The 20,389-nt window shown below is 44.4% G+C and overlaps 1 protein-coding gene across 1 annotated transcript in view; it reads right to left on the reverse strand.

Annotated features, from left to right (window-relative positions):
* Positions 1 to 3,757: 3,757 nt before the first annotated feature.
* KATNIP (katanin interacting protein) overlaps positions 3,758 to 20,389 on the reverse strand; it is a 201,618-nt gene continuing 184,986 nt past the window's right edge. Inside the window, exons 24-27 of the mRNA XM_065412567.1 lie at positions 15,409 to 15,510; positions 14,741 to 14,901; positions 10,365 to 10,453; positions 3,758 to 3,816 (exon numbers count right to left, since the gene is read on the reverse strand). Of these exons, the coding sequence (XP_065268639.1) occupies positions 3,758 to 3,816; positions 10,365 to 10,453; positions 14,741 to 14,901; positions 15,409 to 15,510 (411 nt within the window). The remainder of the gene's footprint in view (positions 3,817 to 10,364; positions 10,454 to 14,740; positions 14,902 to 15,408; positions 15,511 to 20,389) is intronic.

A 20,389-nucleotide genomic window follows, 5' to 3' on the forward strand; every position in this document is an offset into this window, starting at 1 on the left:
AGTGTCCAAAGGCGCTGAGGAACTTTGCACTGGGTGTAACACAGTGATGGTTGTAGCTGTTGTACCCTGTCTATTTAAAAACCTTTATTTTGTTGGCTCCCTGTGCAGAAGGGGAACGCATATATTGCAGAGGGCCCAGTCACTCATTCCTGTGGAAATGCCCATGGGTGAGGGTTCTGAGAAGGGTTCTGGGCGGTTTCCTTGGCAATGTTTTCCAAAATCACCCGGCCTTGGGGAGGGACTGTGGAAACTTGCTTCCCCCACTGTGACGCACATAGTGGGTCCACCGCAAACTCCAGGAGGGCCCAGCTCCAAGAGTTTAATACCTTTTCCTGCATGACATTGGGACATTTTGCAAGTTAGACTGTTAATAAGAAATTAATGTATCATTTTTAATGGTGCCCGGCTGGCTCAGAGGAGAATGGGCAGCATTTCTATGGCTGATCATTCAGAAATGCAGAGCTTATTTGGATGCTAGTATCCATTACTCCAGGCCTATTTTGAAAGCAGTTTTAATAGACGTATTTCAGTACTATCCACTGTCATGTTACTCAGCAGCTACACTCCGGTTACCTAGCCTTGCAAAATACAACACTCAACTCTATCTACCAATGTCTGTAGTATCTGAGCACCTCACAAACATTAATGACAATGTCTTCAACACCCCCGTGGGGAGGGAAATATTATCTTAATTTCACCAGTGAAGAACTGAAGTATAGTGCGACTTGACATGAATAAGTGGTATAAGTTAGGGAAGCTTTTTAACAAGCACCTTACCAGTAATTGTCATTCTGGTAAACTCCAGTTCTCCAAGACCTTCAGAGGGCTTGTCTGCACAGTGACTTAATGCGCGACAAGCCAGCGAGTGACTCTACAGTGCACTAGCATGCTATGCATTCACTGCTCATGTGGGCTCTGCCATTGCACACTAAAAGACAGAATGTTTAGTGTGTAGTAGCAGGGTTCACATCACCAGTTGGTGTGCAGCACGCTAGTGGACTGTAGTTTGTCACACACTAAATCGCCATGTATACAAGCTACCACATTTTGCTAAAATTTCAGCTCCACTGATGGTAGCAGTAGTGGGAGTAATAGTGTAGACAAGATGTGGCCACCGGCCACAGAGACATGCTTGGAGCCAATGAAGACAACAGTGCTCAAAATGCCAGTGGCTGCCCAGAGCACTGTACACACTCATTCTCACCATTTTTACCACCAATAGAGCTGAACCAGTGCACAGTCCAACAGTTCTTGGATTACTCACTTTCCTAACATTATTCTATATGGTTTCTTTTGGGTTGCATCTATACTAGCAAACTTTGTCTTCACAATCGGTGCAGCTCTACTGGGTAGCGCTAAGGCAGAATCTCAACTATTCTTAGGACTCAGGCATTTGTACAACCATGTCTAAGTCTCATCTATACTACAGCTTCCACCATTGTGAGCTGCTATAGTCATGAATTGTGGCTACTAATTTTTTCTAGTGTAGACTAGGCTTTACTGACGATGGTGCAGACCTGGAATCCAAAACATTAGCCCTTCACTACTGTAACAGTCCTCACCTGGACCCACAATATCCCAAATCTACTCCAGTCCTGACTGGCAGCACTCCCTTTTGTTGCCAGGGGGGTCTTGAGCAGAAAGGGCCAAGAAAGGAAAATTTTACAACTGCTTTATGATGTGGACAAATGCCTTCTAGGAACCAAGAGGAGACTTCCATTTACAGTATTCCTAATCAGGATCTTAACCCTGCTCTGTTGAAGAGACTTTACCTTTTATCTCCTGGCTGCTACAATAAGACGTTTTCATGATAATAGCCAGCACGTCAATATTTCCATATAATAGCATTTTAATGATATTGAAATAGAGATATAAATCTATTTTATATTTAGAGGAAGTAAAAAGTTATTTTTGTCTTAAATACAAAATGTTATATATAGCTGCAATATCAATACACAGAAATCGGGGGGAGCACATTTCATTTCATTTGTGCTTTACAACTCAGCAAACAACATTGACCAGGACAAAGAATAAAATATATTTTTATAAGCAAATATACAAGCTATCAGGTTCTCAGATGGTCCTGATGTAACCTAGAATTGGCAGCAATGAATTTGGTTGCTGTATCAGGAATTGCAGTGGTAAGTCTCTGATTTATGTTTAAAATAGCATCTGGCTAAAAGAAATGTGTCTTATGGTATTTCAGTGTCTCACCTCTACGGTGAACACTGGGAACTCTCTGCCTGGGAAAAGGAAGAATCTTTTCTATGGAAAAGAGATGTATAGGTTATAATCAGCTACAAGTTTTAAGTGAAAATGACACTTACATAACTGCATCCTGCAACACAATGATTTTTTTCATCACATTTTTAGTTGCATAACACCAAACTTATAGTACAATATATCTGAACTCTTCAGGTTTAGATCCAGAAATATAATCCATTTATATATGGAACACAAGTTACCTACCAGAGGGAAAGCACTTGGTTTGCCAGGATGGGTGTGGTATGTTGATGACAATAGATCTGTTTTGTGCACTATATGGCATGCGTTGCTACAGCCTCTTTGTACACAATCCAGTATATAACCATGTGTGTGTAAAAGAGAAGAGGAGAGGAGTGTTCTGGCTGCAGGGTTATGAAGTATGTGTAAGGAGGTAATGGTCCAGCTGCACATTTTTTTGCTATTTTCACAATAGTGAAATTAATGCACATTTATCATTATTTCAAATCCTTTCATTACAAAAATGAGAATCGAGCAATTTGCTAAAACTTTATTGATCACGAACTGATGGAAACCCTGCTTCCTGACCTGAATTTTTAAAAGGCAATTCCCATGCCATCATTGATACCTCTGTCAATTGGAGGAATGGGGGAGAAGGACCTTCCGTGGCAGGGCCGGCCCCAAGCAGGTGCTTGGGGCGGCCACTCTGGAGAGGGGCGGCACATCCAGCTATTCGGTGGCAATTCGGCGGACGGTCCCTCACTCCAGCTCGGAGCGAAGGACCTCCCGCCGAATTGCTGCCGCAGAGCGCGATCGCGGCTTTTTTTTTTTTTTTTTTTTTTTTTTTTGCGCCACTTTGGGCGGCAAAAACCCTGGAGCCGGCCCTGTTCCGTGGGCATCAAAAGCAATGTTACTTCCTGCCTCTAACAGCACTACTCCTGAAGTACAGGGGCTTTTCTCCTGAAGTACAGTTTTTCCTAATATGTACATTTTCCAGTGGATTATATACAAATTGCCTGAACCGGAACAGAAATGATTTAGGGGCTCAAAGGGCTTTGTGGCCGACCAGCAGTTTAAAACTTGAGGGTTTAGGACTGAAATACAACTCTGAAAGTCTTTTCTCAGTTCTACAATACTGCTTCCCCAAAGCTATGTGTACACATCAGGAGTGGACTCCAGTTAGCATTAAGGTTCTTACTCAAAAGCAGGTCCACTTAGGTAGAGATAGGTAGAAGTTAACAGTGACTTTACTTACATTGTTTACTGGTTTGCCAGTTAACAGAGAATGAAAATACAGATAGTATAGGTGCTGACATAATAAACACTATCAGCGTATACTTAAAATTTCATTTCTAAAGCGCTTCCTCCATCAAATGAAACTTCCCATCATTAGACAGTAAAGATTTCAGGCCTTTCGGTGGTGGTTCGGGAGTGTCAAGTGGCAAACATCTGCCACATGGTTGATTTGCATTCAGAAGTGCCAGATGGTAGGCATCTCAGCTGGGTGGGCTCGGGATATCCACTTCATAACCCCTCAGTGTCTTTTCCTCCTCAGCATTCCTTTATCACGTATGCAGGTTTTTGGACGTAAAGCTGTTGGGACAGAAAAGTGTGTTGTTTTAAGACCAATAATACATATTAACAGTGAAGTCACAAGTTAAACCAGGAGACAAGAATCAATTCCATTTTCCACCCCAGACAGAAAGCTATACCTTTCCTCCTTGGTACTGAGCCCCAAAGAAAGAGAACCCTCTCCACTATAAGAGTGAGGAATGATTAACAATTGGATCAAACTCCTAAGGGAATGGGTGGATTCTCCATCCCTTGAGATCTTCAGATCCAGACTGGATGCCTTTCTGAAAGACATGCTTTAGCCAAACACAAGTTACTGGGCTCCTACAGGGGTAACAGTAAAATTTAATGGCCTGTAACATACAAAGAGGTCAGACTAGATGATCTCATGATCCCTTCTGGTATTAAACACTTTGAATCTATTAAACCTTTTCCACAGTGAAAGAGGAGGGCAACTCTAAAAGAAAAATAAGCTAGAATCTAGCATAGCTCCTGACTGAACCAGAATGATCTGATGTGGAAGTTGTACATCATTCTATTTCTGAATGAAAGCTAGAAGAGCTACATATGCACAAGTACAAGTTTCTATTCTGGAGGAGATAGTTGAGAGGTTCAGATAGGGTGACCAGATGTCCCGATTTTATAGGGACAGTCCCGATTTTGGGGTCTTTTTCTTATATAGGCTCCTACTACCCCCCAACCCCTGTCCCGATTTTTCACACTTGCTGTCTGGTCACCCTAGGTTCAGATAGAAGCTAAATCTGCTATGAGTTATAGCTGAATCGGACAGGTCACATAGGGAGGCACCACCTATGAGAGACATGGCAGGATGACATGATAAATGGGATGGATGTGGAAGAAGAGGAAGGAAAGTGGAAGAACATGGCAATATGGTAAGGAAGAAGAGCATCATTCAATCTCAGTGCTAGCAATATACATTTCATCTTTGAAAAGTAGGAGATGACCCGAATGAGAAGAGACCAAGGATGGACAGCAGTCTAACCAGCTAACTAAAGGCAAGTCCTGCATGGGAGCAGCTAAGAAGCAGCAGCAGGTGATCCTCACTCCTCAGTTGGGGAGTTGATAGTGAAGAATGAGACCTAGACCATCTCTGACCCAGACACAGGGTGCTATCATGACCACCCAGTGCTGGCACAAGAGATGCGACAAGAAGTCAAAGTGTAACTGTTCTGTACAGGACACGGTGACACCTGGATTCCTTCTTCTTCAGCACTGATCTTGCAGGTCAACACAGAATTTAGGTAACACATAACAGAGGAAACAATGGGAAAAGGTTTGGGTGCAGGTGCTGGAAAACTAGCTCTGAATCCAATTGATTGCATGATATGGACATTTTTAATTCCTATATTGTAGGTGTGGTTGAGGCAAAATTTCTTTCTCTTAGGGTCTGAGTTGTGGGCAATATGAGAAACCTGGACTCCTCAGAGTCGGGAACCAGGGTGTGGGAGGTCAGGTTCAATGGTTGAAGGCGTAAGTGGTTGGGCCTGAGAAGTCAAGCTAGAGTCAGTAGCCGGAGTCCAGAGCCATGGGTCACACCAAGGTCAATAGCCAGGGACTGGAGCCTAGGGTTGAGCCAGGGTCAATAGCCAAGAATCGTAGCCAAGGATCAAGCCGGAGTCAATAGCCAGAAAACAGGGGGCAGGGCAAGGAGGTAAGAATAATGCTGGATCTGTTTCAACAGCAAGTCAGGGATCTGCCTTGTTCCACAGACAACTTCCTGATACTCCCTCCAGCTTAAATAGTATGTCTGGGTCAATCAGAGGTCATAGTAGGGGCTGCCAGTCATCTCTACCATGGTCAGCACTTCCAGCAGTGGCTGGTCTCCCAGAATGTATGGTGCATTCATGATGGCTCTGCCGTGGCAGCATGGAAGTGCTGGGGTCAAGTCCCATGAACCTTCATATCACGCCCCACCTCCTTCAGGGGTGCCTCTGGGGTATTGTAGGACCAGATTGTCAAGGTGATATTTGTGAAACTCTTGTACAAGTCTAGGGATGTGAACGTTACCGGCAGGCTCCTAGGAGCACTCTCTGGGACCACAACCTTCCCAGCCTATGAGGTACCACAACTGACCCCACTTCAATCCAGAGTCCAGTATGGCCTGGACCTTGAACCGGTGAGGGCAGTGGATGTGTTCGGTCAGGGAACAGGCTTTCAGTGTATGGTTTCAAGAGAGAAACAAGGAAGATCAGGTGCAATTTGAGGGACTAGGTAAGCGGAGTTTGAAAGTGACAGAGCTGATTTTCTGACAAATCTGGTAGTTTCCAAGATACCGGTGGTCTAGCTTGCGAGATGGCCTGTTCATGGTGAGATTCTTAGCAGATAAGCAGACCTTGTGTACTGAAAAGACTGGCTCCTCCTGTCTCTGGCTGTCTATGTATCCTGTGTAGTCCTTCTTAGCATCCTCAAAGTGTCCCCTTCGTTTTTCTTTTATGCGGTGGATTCATTGAACCAAGTCAGTAGGTGGTGGGTTCAGGGAGGCTACTGGTAGTGCAGGAGGAAATGGGTGAATCCATCGTTAGCACACAAAAAAAGAGCTTTTCCCTGTGGAGGCACGGTCGGTGTTGTATGCAAATTCAGCATATAGTACGAGGGTGTCTTGGCTGTAATTAAGAAAGGACTGTAAATATTGCGCAAGTACTTAATTCATCCTCTCCATCAAGCCATCTGTCTGCAGGTGGTATGCTGAGGAGGCATAAGCGTGGATGTTTAGTAGCCTGAGGGTTTCGCGTCAGAGGCAGGAGAGCCCAGGGAGGCAGAGGATATTTGTTACTAAGAGCTGAGCCGTCATCTGAGCTGACGGTATGTGGGCACAGGAGAGGAAGTGTGCCATCCTGGTCAATTGATCTACAACTGTTAGTACTACTGCGTGGTCATCTGATTTGGGGAGTTCTACGATGGACTCATGGCACTGGCTGTCCATGGCTGGGGCAGAGTCTCCAGAGGCATGAGGGTGCCAAGAGGTTTGGTGTGCAGCACCTTGGTGCAAATGCATAAGTCACATGAGTCAACATGAGCCTGAATTTCAACCCACATCCAGGGCCACTAAAAGAAGCGGGAGGCTAGGCAGTAGATTTTGAGGCATCTGAAGTGCCCTGTTAGGGGGCTGCCTTGACTCAAATATAGTACCTGCAACTATATATGGGGCAGAACATATATGGGGTGTGATAGACCCAGGCCAGTTGGGTACAGCAGAGTAGTAGAAGGCAGATATACTGGCCACTGGATAAGCAGTTTTCTGTTCCCTGACTGAACAGAGTGGGGGCTGCTCTAGGCTAGGGTGGACACATGACTCCAATTAGCCTGCAAAGAGTCAGGTGAGGCCGTTAAGCTAATGTGAACACCTGACTCTAATTAATGCCCCTCTGATACTGTAAAAGAGCTCATTCTGGTCAGGCCGGGGGAAGGAAAAGGGAGCCAGAGGAAAGGGAGAGCAGCTGAAGGTCTGGGTAATGAAGATACCCTCAAGCCACTGGGAAGGGAGCCCTAAGGTAAGGGTGAAGAAGGTGCTGAGAGAGAGAAGCAGGGGAGCTGTGGGGAAGTGGCCCAGGGAAGTGTAGCAGCTCTGGCAGTGAAAGGTCTGCTGCCAACAGCTGCTGTCACTAGGGTCCCTGGGCTGGAACCCGGAGTAGAGGGCTGGCCCGGGTTCCCCCCAACTCGCCACTACAGAAACACCCTCCTGGGAGGGGAAGTCAGGCCCGTCAGAACAGGAGGCTAAACTGTTCTTGAATAAGCCTGTAGGGACAACAGAGACCGTGGGAGTTCTCTCACCAATCTCCTTGCTGGCTTATAATGAAACGGGCTCAGTAGACTGTAACCCTGCCCCTAGAGAGAGAAGGGCTACATGGTGGGTCGCAGTGAGGCTCTGAGGCTAGCATAAACTGCCTGGAAGCGTGGGACCCACGGAGACAAGGTTGGAGCTCTGCCACAGGGGCCATTAATATATTAGAGACAAGGTGGGTGAGGTAATATATTTTATTGGGCCAACTTCTCTTGGTGAGAGAGACAAGCCTTCAAGCTTACACAAAGCTCTTCTTCACCCCTCCAGTCAGAGGCACTGGATTTATGGTTTATTACAACAATCTATAACCCACTAACCCTCCCCCAGCTGCTTCCCCACCCTTCCTCCTCATGAATACAGGGGTGTTAATGGGCCACTTAATCTTGAATGGTCCCTTGAAATGTGTTTTAAATACTTATGCTAAACAATCTGTTCCATGTTGTATTTAGCTGTGACACTCTGAGGGCAGGTCTACACTTAAAACTCTGCAGCTTCTCCTGTCAGCATAGACCTGGGATCAAGTCCCGTGAATCCTCATATTCAGTATGGTAACACAGTCCAAGTATTTCTCAGTAAAGTCTACAAAGAACTGCCGATTAATTATGATTATTATTTAGAGAAGATTGATCAGATTCAGGCTGATCGACAGCTTCCATGAGAACAGTGGATGGAAATAAAAACACTGTCTTGACTGCGTGGTTTACTTGGGGAGCACAACCAACCACCTCCGAGATGAATTTATGTCTTTCAAAGCTGATTAAAAACCCAGTGGAGACAGACTGAGGCAAGTACTGAGGAGTATCATTACTGTAATGCCTTCCTTGAGGTAAGAAAATTGTCCGCCATGTTTAAACAAGAGCAGTTACATTCTTGCTTGGGAACCAACTTTGGACATGGACAACCTCACCAATTTTCATCTCATCTTGAACCAGGTCCCTTTCTTGGGCTCCATTATCAAGAAGGTGGTGATGAGTCAGCGTGAGCTACACTTGCATTCAACAGATTTCTTTGATCCATATCAGTCCATTTTCAGATTGAGTTACAGAACAAAGACTGTGCTGACCTTGACGAGGGATGATCTCTAGTAGCAGACTAGTGTAAGATGACTCTACAAGCAGCTCTTGATACCATTGATCATGTGGAAATTCTGACTCACCTGCAGGACTTTGGAGGGGTGGACAAGGAAGCCCTTCAGCAAGTTTGCTGCTTCCTCTCTGAGGGATTCTTAAGGGCTATGCTGGCCAATTGCTTGCCTTCCCTCAGGGCTCCCACATAGTTAGCTAACCCAAGGTAACAAATTAAGGTAAAATCCTAGTGAAGACAAGGCAATTTGTAGTTTTCACATTAGTTAGCAGATCGAATTACAGAATAGGCTCCTCCACAGTCTTTAACTCAACCTGCTAACTAGTGGGAAAACAAACTGCCTAGTCTGCTATGAGCAGGTACCATCTGTATTCATAGTGCTGTGTTGTTTCCATTTAGCAAGTATGTTGGAAGCAGGCCAGGAGGGGTATAGAGAGGTAAGCAAGGGCTCACTTTTTATATCTGGGAAGAAGATGGAGAGGGGGGAAGTGAGGAGAGAGAGGGGCTACTTTATGTGAATTGAGAAAGGAGGAGAACTGTGAGATAAGTTTTCTCATCTATTATTCCTCAAGCTTTAAAGCTGTGAGCAGAGCTGTCTTTAGAGCTGTGAGAGTTCTAGGGTTTAGTTACATTAAACCAGGTCTGGATGAGAGGTCCTACTGCCCTGTGGCAGAGGTGTGGCCTAGATCAGCGTTTTTCAAAGTTCAGGTCGCGACCCAGTACCAAATCACGGAATGGAAGGCACTGGGTCGCTCTGGTCAGCACCGCCAACCGGGATGTTAAAAGTCCCATTGGCGGTGCTGCCCAACTAAGGCAGGCTAGTGCCTACCTGCTCCGACACCGCGCTGTGCCCCGGAAGCGGCCAGCAGCGGGTCCGGCTTCTAGGAAAGGGGGCCATGGTGCTCCACACGCTGCCTCTCGCCCCAAGCACCATCTCTGCTGGGTGGGGGCCGTGCCTGTGGGTGAGAGCCATGCGGAGCCACTTGAGCGCCTTCGCGTAGGAGTCGGACCTGCTGCTGGCTGCTTCAGGCGCAGCGCAATCAGTGTTGCCAGGACAGGCGGGAAGCCTGCCTCTGCACCCTCGCTGTGCTGCTTACCGGGAGCCGCCGGAGGTAAGTCCACACCCAACCCCGTGCCCCAACCCCCTACCCCAGCCCTGAGCCCCCCCAAACCTGGAACCCCCAATCCCTGGTCCCAGCCCAGAGACTGCACCCCCAGCCCAGAGCCCTGACCCCTTCCCACACCCCAACCCCCTGCCTCATCCCATAGCCCCCTCCCACATCCTGAACCCCTCATTCCCAGCCCCACCCCGCAGTCCTCACCACCACACCTCAACCCTCTGCTCCAGCCCTGAGCCCCTCCCACACCCCAACCCCCTCATCCCCAGCTCCATTGGATCATGGGCATCAACAATTTTCTTCAACTGGGTCCCCAGAAAAAAAGTTTAAAAAACACTGGCCTAGATGAAGGGGTCCTGCTGTCATGCTGGGGCAGGAGGAGCTTGAACTAGAAGGTTTGCCCTCATAGGGTGGTGTGGTGGTGGCAGGGAAGGGAGGTATATTTACTGGAGCTTCCCCGCTTTCTATACTCTTGGTGATTGTATATCTGCCAAAAAGCGTGCCTGTTATTCATTCTGTGTCTGCGGAAAGTGGGCAAAAGGTTCTCGTAAAGAAATGAAACTCACCTGGGTCAGCAGCAATCTGCTTCTTTTTGGAGTTTGTAACAATTTGATTTTCGTTCATCATTCGTACATCCTGATCCTCTACATGATTGCTGCAAAGATGAAAAGCAGACCAATAGCAGGGAGAATCAATAGTCCATAGACACCACTGCAGCCAGGGCCGGCTCCAGGGTTTTGGCCGCCCCAAGCAGCCAAACAAACAAACAAAAACAAAACAAAACAAAAAAAGCCGCGATCATGATCTGCAGCGGCAATTCGGCGGGAGGTCCTTCGCTCTGAGCAGGAGTGAGGGACCGTCCGCCGAATTGCCGCCAAACAGCTGGACGTGCCGCCCCTCTCCGAAGTGGCCGCCCCAAGCACCTGCTTGGTAAGCTGGTGCCTGGAGCCGGCCCTGACTGCAGCTACAGGGAAGCACACTGCAATGTGTTACCTAAACCACTGTGAGGCTGCACCACTGACACCACTGCCTTCTGTGAGTCACAGTCTGGAAGGGTGAAGCTTCACCCTCATATAGCCCACAGCTATAAACCTAAGAACCTAAAGTTATTCCTCACAATTGTATTTGTTGGGAGAGGTGCTCTCAAATGCACATTCCAACTGCTACTACCACATCCACTTTGCAGCCTATTCCGACCTTCTCTAGATGCAAAATCTGACCATCTGAACCAAAATCTGTTTTTAAATCAACTTCATTAAACCAGTGCCATGTACCCATGTAGACACTCTTAAATCAGTTTGCAACCATCCTAAATTTATTTAGCTTAATTTGGTAATTTACTGAATTAAGCTAAATTGATATAAAAGAGTTATAAACCAATTTCATACATTATAGATTTCAAGGCCAGAAGGGACCATTATGATCACCTAGTCTGGCCTCCTGCATCATACAGGCCAGATAATTTTACCCAGTGATTCCTGCATCAAGACCATAACTTCTGGTTGAACTAAAAAATATCTTCTAGAGACACATCAATTCTTGATTTAAAGACTGTACGCAATAGAGAATCAAACCTGTGGTAAGTTGTTCCAGTGTTACCAAATTACCCTCACTGTTGAAAATGTCCTCTTTCTTTCCAGTTTAAGTGTGTCCATATGGGAGTGGTTTATTTAAAAGTTTATTTTAGTTAAACCAATGCAACATTTGTGTGTAGACTGCAGACAGACTGTCTGTTCCTTTATGAGCAGGAATCAAAAGCTTCAAAATCTAATCAAATTTAAATATTATTAAATACACAAAAAATGTCAATTGATTAATAACTACTGATTACTTCTGGCCTTAAAAAAAAATTAGAAAAGCTATCCACCGCTATTTATCCTAAAACAGGATCCATCTAGGAAGTAAAGACAAGAAGAAAATGATTCACATCATGTGAGACACTTTGTCAAAGAACCCCCAGATCAGCCAAGGTTGGAAGTTCTTCTCCCAAAGAACAGAAATTAAAATGGCTAAATGGGAGTACTGTTAATCACCTAGGCAAGACTCTCTCATGATCTGCATATGGATAAAACCTCTTTCTCCCTCCCAACCTATCTAAAAAGAACTCCAATTTACATGCAAGAGTGACACCTTCCTATCCTATGCAAAGTGGCCCATTGCACATTGTGAATGGATCAAGAGATGAATGGGGAAGCAGCAAGTTAAGCAAACTAGAGATGACTGGCTGTAAAACTGAAGGTCAAATTGGGCAAACTACCCCAAGAAAATCAAAGCCACATGTTTTCACCCCAAATTATAAATTATATATTGCTTTCCTTGTAAATCAAATATGCCCTGGATAATCTTTCACCCCAAATTAGAAGCTGCAAGTTTGTTTTCCTTGTGAGTCAGATCTATCTCCTTCAATATATATCTATATATATCCTTCTTGTTCTACTGTCAGTCTTAAATAATGTGAAATGCTTATGTACAACTAAAGAATGCATTGAGTATGTCCTCCAGATTTAGAAGATGAGAAGGGATTTTGTTGATTTTCATTGTAAATAACTGGTGCACTCTAGAAGTAATAGGAATTGTCTGGCACAAGGAAGAAGGAATGTTGAAAGATATAACTTTGGGATATTAAGAGAAATTGCTAAAAGGGGTGGATCCCAATTGATAGTAGGGGCTAATAACGAAATACAATCCTTGAAATGAATCGAACATACAAAGGCTTCCAATAAGAAAAGGATTGAAGAAATTTGTGTACACCTACACTATGGAATACCTATGGAAGCAGCAGAAAAACGGAGAGAGCTGAAATCGGAGCATTCACTTGGCACATGTTCAATAGAAATCAGAGGGTGGCCGCTCCAACCAGCCTTGAAATTAGAGTATATAAAATTGAAGTCACCATGTGCAAATGGAGAGTTGACTGAACCGAATAAGAAGCTGCAGAATCCTAAGTGTGACTGATGCCCAGACCAGCTGGGTGGAAAGGACTCTCCCCCGTCCCAGGTTAAGTGGATATGAAGAAGTGATGAGATTTCATTTCGAAGACTGTATTTCCCCTTCTAATCTTTAATATAAATAACAGTAGGTTATCTTGCCTAGTCTACACTTTCTAGTAAGACCTAAAGTAACCGTATTTTAGATTTTAATTCCTTTGCATGTCCAAGCAAATTTGCCTATGAGAGATAAAAAATAATAACTTTAAGCAATTGCTTTTGACATGCTAAACTTTTCACTGTTGGACCAATCCATTCAAACTGTAGTAGCCACACTCTTAAAAGTGCCTTAAAGACAAATTCATCCTTGGAATGTGATAAAAGTGCTAGGTACTAAAGAACTGAAATTGAGTATCATAAGTAAATGTAATAAAAAAATCTTGATAATTTACATTGTTGCTTGGTATAACTGTTGAGACAACTCCAGATTGTGATAATCGATTGCAAGACTGTATATTGTGTGTGTGTGTGTGTGTGTGTGTGTGTGTACTACACACCTAGAACACTGGTTGTTGTCTACACTTGAGTGGTGAGTGTGTGATTGTATACTAACATGGTTCTGGGTGAATTAATAAATTGTTGGTTGGTTCAGAATAAGAATGTGTCCTGATTTGAGAAATACCATTCAAGTTAAAAGTTGACCTGTAAAGAACCCAGAATGAGAAGTAGTAAGCTAATATTCCCTGGATTAAAAAAAAGGGGTTATCCTATTAGGTTCCATTCTATATTGGCTATAACACTTATCCAATTGGCAAATCTAGTTTGTTAGATTTTAGCTTTAAAATCTAATGGCCACCTTGGCAAATTAACAAAATGGACGAACCCCATTTTATGCTTACATATCAACCACCACAAAAAGCAAACCCTAAGGGTGGGTGAGTGGGAATCCAGTGATATGATAGCTTCAGAAAACAAGAATTGCCTTTTTCCTTTTCTCTAAAGCTACCTTATTGTACTAGATTTCCATTCTTGGAGACAAAGGAGGGATATCTCAAAATAACACAAAGTGAGACAGATTCTACCTCAGGCTTCATCAGTGTAAATCTAAAATAACTCCACTGAAGTCACTCTGGATTTAAACAGGTCAATGAGATCAGAATCAGGCCCAAAGTTTATAAAAAGTGCTGAACAGTGCAGTGGGGAAGACAGTAGGCCAATGCCAAAAGTAACAATAAAGAAAAGTTTATACACACTTCTGAAAATGAAGGTTAAGATCCACCAAGTACTAATAGTGTGAGGTTTTATTCTCTCCACCACAAAACTGTGAGGGTAGGGTGCCTCTCCTTGGAGAAAAAAATGGAATGAAAGCTTAAAAAAGGCCAACTGAAAAGAGAGACCCAAGAGATCTCCTGAACTGAAAATCCTGGGGGCAGGAGAGTTAGGGCAGCGGTTCTCAAACTTGGGCCGCCGCTTGTTCAGGGAAAGCCCCTGGCAGGCCGGGCCAGTTTGTTTACCTGCTGCGTCTGAGGTTCAGCCGATTGCGGCTCCCACTGGCCGCGGTTCGCTGCTCCAGGCCAATGGGGGCTGCAGGAAGGGCAGCCAGCATGTCCCTCGGCCCGCGCCGCTTTCTGCACTAAGGTTGGTTTTCCATATTCTGAAAGATCTCTGGTTTACTGCTTACCTTCCTGGTTACCTTTTTGTTCTATGGTATGCATACTTTGTGAGACTCTAGTATTGTTTCCTTAGTAGAATTGATGCCAAATGTAAGGATTTTAATTTTTTTTTTACTTTTGACACTAACTTCCTCATTTTATTAAAATTTCCTTTTCTAAAATTTAGCATCACTGGGTTGGTATCTGATCCTTTGAATACAATATACAGCACAATTGCTTTCTATGCCAGTCAGTACATAGCACTGCAATTCTCTACAGTAATGTAGAAGTTGCTGACATCAGCCACTAGAAATAAAATTATGTAAACAGGATTCCTTATTAAAATCAAAGCCCAGCACCTACCTAATAACTGTATTCTTCTCTCGCTGGCAAATCCTCTCATCATCTGTAAAGAGAATGGTATGATATGGGACCACAGGGTCACAGGTGGGCAGGATGCCATGCACTATGTGGCTCACCATGTCTAGAATTCCATTGTACACAAGCAAGTCATCTACAAGAAGCTGGAAACATAAAATAATCAAGAATCAGTTTTGTTCAAGCAACAGAACAGTTTATATTATTATTCATGAAAACTGAAAACTCTTCTGGAAAAAGTGTCTGAATGAAATGTCATTGCTTTCAATACAGTCCTCTCTGTCAGCTGAATAGGAGTTGCACCATTTGTTCCAGGAGAGCTGGTCACTAGTTCAGCTGGGTCTCTGTATCAAACAGTTTGCATCCCTCTCAGTTTGCCTCTGGTGCTTTCTCACTCTGTCTCATGGCAGATTAGTTTCTAATAAAATATATGAGCAGGCATAGAAGAACTGACTACACCCTATTACAGAAATTGATTCTGTTATTCTGCATGTTATTAACTTTAATGAATCATGTTTTTAAAAACTTTAGACATTTATGTTGAAGTTGCACACAAAAAGTGTGAATCACACTGTGATAAATTATGAGTATGAAATAAAAAAGGAAATTAGGGCAAGCTGACTCATCAAAATTGCTTATGAATAAGTACTTACACCAAATTCTCTCACTCCCCTTTGGGGAGTTTTCGCATAATTCCACAGTTTGATCATTGACACGGTAGTGGGCAGGTCAAAAATAACATAAACCCTATTCACCTGTCAGAGAAAAGAATTCATTTAATTTTCAGTAAAACATGACAAACACCAATGAAGGAATGCAATCATAAAGCAGGACAAACATGAAGAACAAGACTCAACGGTTTGTATTAAAGGAGCAGAGCTAGTAAGCAGAAAAATGATATTTAAGCATTTAATGAGTTCAGCTATCATCTCCATGCCAATGATTCATAGATCTAGTTCTCCGCTGTGGACCTCTCTCCTTCTGTTCAAACTGAAATCTCAGCCTGTCTCTCTGACATCTCCTCCTGGATGTCCAGCCATCAGCTTAACCCACAACAGACCTCTTCCTTCTTCGCCCAAAGCCATTCCCTCCCTCTCCTCTCTCAGTTACTGTGGCCAGCACCACCTTCCTGCCTATCTCTCATGCCTGGAACCATGGTGTTCTCTTCGACTCAGATCTTGCTGTAGGCTCACTGATTCAGGCCAGTCGAAATCTTGCTGCTTCTTCCTGCACAATATCTCTAAGACCCGGCCTTGCCATCCACACAGCTAAAACGCTCACCTAGGCCCTCATCATCTCATGTCTCGACTGCTGCAACCTTCCCCACTTACATCCATCCAAAATGCTACAGCAAAGATCATGTTCCTGCCTCATCACTCCAACCATGTCCCTCCTCTCCACACATCTCTCCACTGGCTCCCCCCTTGCTACTGCATCAAAAACTACTCGTCTTGGTTGTAAGGCCCTTGTGGCCTATCCCCTCTTACCTATCATCTCTGATACGCTATCGAGATAATGACTCTCCCCTCTGCATTCCTAACAATGCTTCCTCCACTGCCCACTTGTTACATTTTCCAACAAGCACCTTGGTGCTGTTTCCCGTGTTGCCCCTTATGCCCAGGAGCTGCTCCTCATAACATTTGCAAAGCTACCTCATAGTCCTCTTTCAGATCCCTCCTTAAAATTCCCCTTTGCCCTGAGGCCTACAAAAAACTTAACATGGCTGGCTAGGATCGTCACATTGCTTCCTTGTGCTCCCCGCTCTGTTGGTTGCGTCAGCCTGTTGTCTCTTGTCTCATACTCAGACTGTAAGCTCTTTGGGGTATGGACTGTCTCTGTGTGTACAGCACCTAGCACCACAGGGTTCTGATCCATGACTGGGACCTCCTCAGCGCTACTGTAATTCAGGTAAGTTTAGCAATAGAGCCTGGATAAGCCTTGCCAGATGTTCCGAAGCAGTTCGCTGACCTCAGGAGTATGCAAGCCTATTTTTAAATGTTGAAAATAATAATATTGTATGTTTTCAATATATTGTTCTACTCTTATTTCTTGCTAGGATTCTATCTTTGGGCTTCAGGGAGAGTGTGGTTCCATGAATACATTCTCCACAGGGAGAGCTAACTTTTCCAGGACAATCTCTTTTAAAAAAAAAACAGTAGTTACTCTCTGATTATCTTTAAGAAGGGATGGTGTTGTCATGCCTCAGGGGTCTTTACTAACATTCTTGGGGTTTTAATATGCTTTCTAAGGCAGCAATTAAGTATATACTACTGTAAATCTGGCTTCTGTGACTTCAGGTTGCCAGATGCTGACACTGAGTTTTTTATTTTCTGAATCCACCTGAAATATAGATCTGACACTGCCTTTGCCTGTGAGAAGATTAATGGTGGTATTTAATATACTGGCTCAGCTTTCTAATTTACCTGGGAACTCAGGGGACTGATTCTGCTCTCAGCTACACAATTAAAGATCGGGAGTACTCCACTGAAGACAATAGGCCAGGTTCATGGGGGGTGGTTGAGCCCAAGGGGGCTCAAGAGTGGCTTTTAAGACACCTTTGTGTTGCCTTGATTCTTGGTCTGACTACGTCTGGTGCAGTTTAGTACAATATCTGATCTGTCCTGCAGTTGAGAAAAGCCAAAAATGCACTCCAACCAAGCCCTCCCACCCCCACCCCCGCCCTGCAGCATAGACTCTGCCTTGTGACAGTTACATTCAGGTGAAATAATTAATTTGCTGGCTATTCATATATATTAATAATAAAACAGCTATCAGAGATGGAGAAATGAATCATTCCAACCAAACAAATATCTATCATGCCCCAAGACAGAACTACTCTGTCTGATTAAATACAAGGAGTAAAAGAAAAAGGAAGATTATTTAACAGAAAAGAGAAGTTTGCTGAATGTGTTGCAGACCTCCAGTTAAAGAGGGGCACACTTGCTTTTGTGGGTCCCTGGAACAGTTCAAAGCAGCCTGGCCATTAGGAGGTGCATGCATTCCAAAGATTTGGTCCAGCATTCCAACTGATTCCATTACAGAGACTGCCCTTTTCACACCCCACAGGCTCAGCTTGCTTCCTCTTCCTGACACTAACCACCCTCCAAAGAGAAGGGGAAGGAGGAAAGAGTTGTGTGGATGTACACAGATACATATATATATATATATTAGGGGAACTCCAGTTATTGATGAGTTATTTTCCTTTTACTATCATGAAATGGGTTTTGCTAACTCCCAGTTATTAGGGAGGTTAGCAAGCAGTAGACAGCTACAGAGGGAGGGCTAAGGAGATTTAATTAAACAGAGACTGAAGCACTACTCTCTCAAATCAGTAATCAGACTGGCATCTCAATGGAAAGAGGAATGCTTCATCCAGCATGGTTCAAATGCCAAGTACCAGCTTTACATATTGCCATAATGGAAATGTTACAGAGGGAAGTCATTGAGGTAACCAGCCTGTCTCTCCTCTCTCTCCAAGTCCCCCTCAGTGGCAGTTGGTGCCCAAAGCAAATGGTGGCGCTCCAGTCACGCTGCTCCTTCCCCTTTCCTGCTCCTTACCATCCCTTCCAACAAGGACATAGGCAAAAGGCCCCACCTTAGCTCCTTCCCTCCCCTCTCCTGAAAAGAAGCTGTGGCTCCAGCCACTTAGCTCCCACTGTCAGACCTGACAAGCCAAAGGCCATCCCTCACTGAGCTCCTGAATCTCCCCGCTAGGCTCCTACACTGCGTGAGAGGCCCAACCCTTCACCGCTGGGCTGCTAACCATCCATTTCCCTCTTCCTACACACTTGCTGCCTCTGCTCTTCTTTAAATTTGCAGGACGCTGGACAGCTCTGCTTCCCTTTCCCACTGCCACAGCATCTAAGGAAGGTGTGGAGCTCTGTACTGAGGCTATGCTCAAAGGGAATTGAAAAGGCAGCCTGTGAACATGTGCTGGTCCCTGCACTGTTCAATACTTTCACTGGAAGAAGGAGTTCTCTTAAGAGCTAGAGGCAACCACTTCCATCAACCTCTTCCTCCCCGGACAGCTGCACTGCAGGGGCTAAATGTCAGCAGCCCCACTGGACTGCTCTCCATGGAGCTGCACTGGGAAAGAAAGAGGAGAAAGGATGGATATTTGAAAATCCCCAAAATCTAAAGAGGGTATGATTTAATATGGTGGGGCTTAGTCCCTACTGAGCCACTACTGGTCTGTCTGGTATTGGTAGTACGCTCAATAACATAAGAGAGCTCAATCCATTTTCACAGTCTCTCAACAGTTATTGTTTTCCCCTTGGACATCTCCACAAAGAGCCAGATGATTCTGAAGGGCTTAGTTGTACTTATCATTCATTTATTTATGGTAGTGCCCACTTGTGCTAGACACATTCCAAACACGGAAGGATAGTCCCTCCTCTGAAGAGCTCACAATTTATGGGCTGGCAGGCAAGCAGACAGAGATTAGAGGGAAGAGGAACATTAGACAATTTATATTCAAATCAATTTGATTCATTGTAGTTTAGAGGGTTTAAGTGGGACTTTAGTGATGCAAACACCTTGAACTTAGAGGCAAATGTCACTCAAGGAGCCAAGCAAGTGAATACACTTTTCCCAATAAAATACACAAACTTCTAGACTCTTTATTGCACGGGGAGATGGAGGGAGGGGAACTATAGAGGTCTATCTGCAGAGGCAAACATCTGCACAGTCCTCAGAATGGGGCGGGGGAAAGAAAAATATTTAAATCCTGTTGCAGGTCCTGGTATGTCCTATCAGACTTCTTGAAATTAGAAGGCAAAGAAGCTCGATACTTGCAGACATCCAAGGCAAAATCCTTAAGGCCTTTAAGAATAGGTAAGGACACCTTCCTTGGATTGGAAAACACTGAATAATTTATACGACTTCCTTGGAACTGCAGCCACAAGAATCTCCAAAGCTTTGTTGTCATCTGGAGAGTAAGAGGAAAAGGTAATGAGAATTCATTCATGAATGTAGAGTCCCAGGTACTCTAACAGCCCTAAATGTGAAATTAAGGCCATACTGGCATGTAAGCTGAACACTGACCATGAGTAACATGAGATGGAACAGTAGTTCCCCATACAGTTGGGGAAATGCAAGGGAAAATACAGAACTCTGCTCTGGGGGAATGATAAGAGAACCAGGGCCAGGTGACTCAGAGGTATCTGACATTGGACACTCATCCTCTCTGAGAACAAAAGAAGGTATTGGTTTGTTGAGTGTTAACTGAAGCATGGGCATCCATCTCAAAGATTCATATGGATCTGACCTAAACCTCATTTGAGGCACCTTCCACCCAGACAATGGATCAGAGGACCCTCTCTGTGCAGATCCTGATGGATCTGTAAAGATTTTGCTCCAAGTCCCAGAATTAAATCCTTCCTCAACCCTCATAACAGTTTCTAACTTTAGTATTGGCTTGGAGGGTACGAGACCTAGTGTGGAACTAAAGAATCACTTGAACACCAGGCCTGATGCTTCAGTGGATCCAAGTGTCTTGAATCTGACTGTTGAGAACAAAGCCCTGCACGGAAACATGGCAAAGAAATATGGTCAGAACCAGAGTCTCCTCTGTGCCTAGAAAGTGATCAATTCAACTCTCCTGATCTCCTTACTTCCAGCTTAGGGCTCTCTTCT

The sequence above is a fragment of the Emys orbicularis genome, chromosome 10 (assembly GCF_028017835.1).
Source record: "Emys orbicularis isolate rEmyOrb1 chromosome 10, rEmyOrb1.hap1, whole genome shotgun sequence".
In the NCBI taxonomy this organism is placed as follows: domain Eukaryota; kingdom Metazoa; phylum Chordata; order Testudines; family Emydidae; genus Emys; species Emys orbicularis.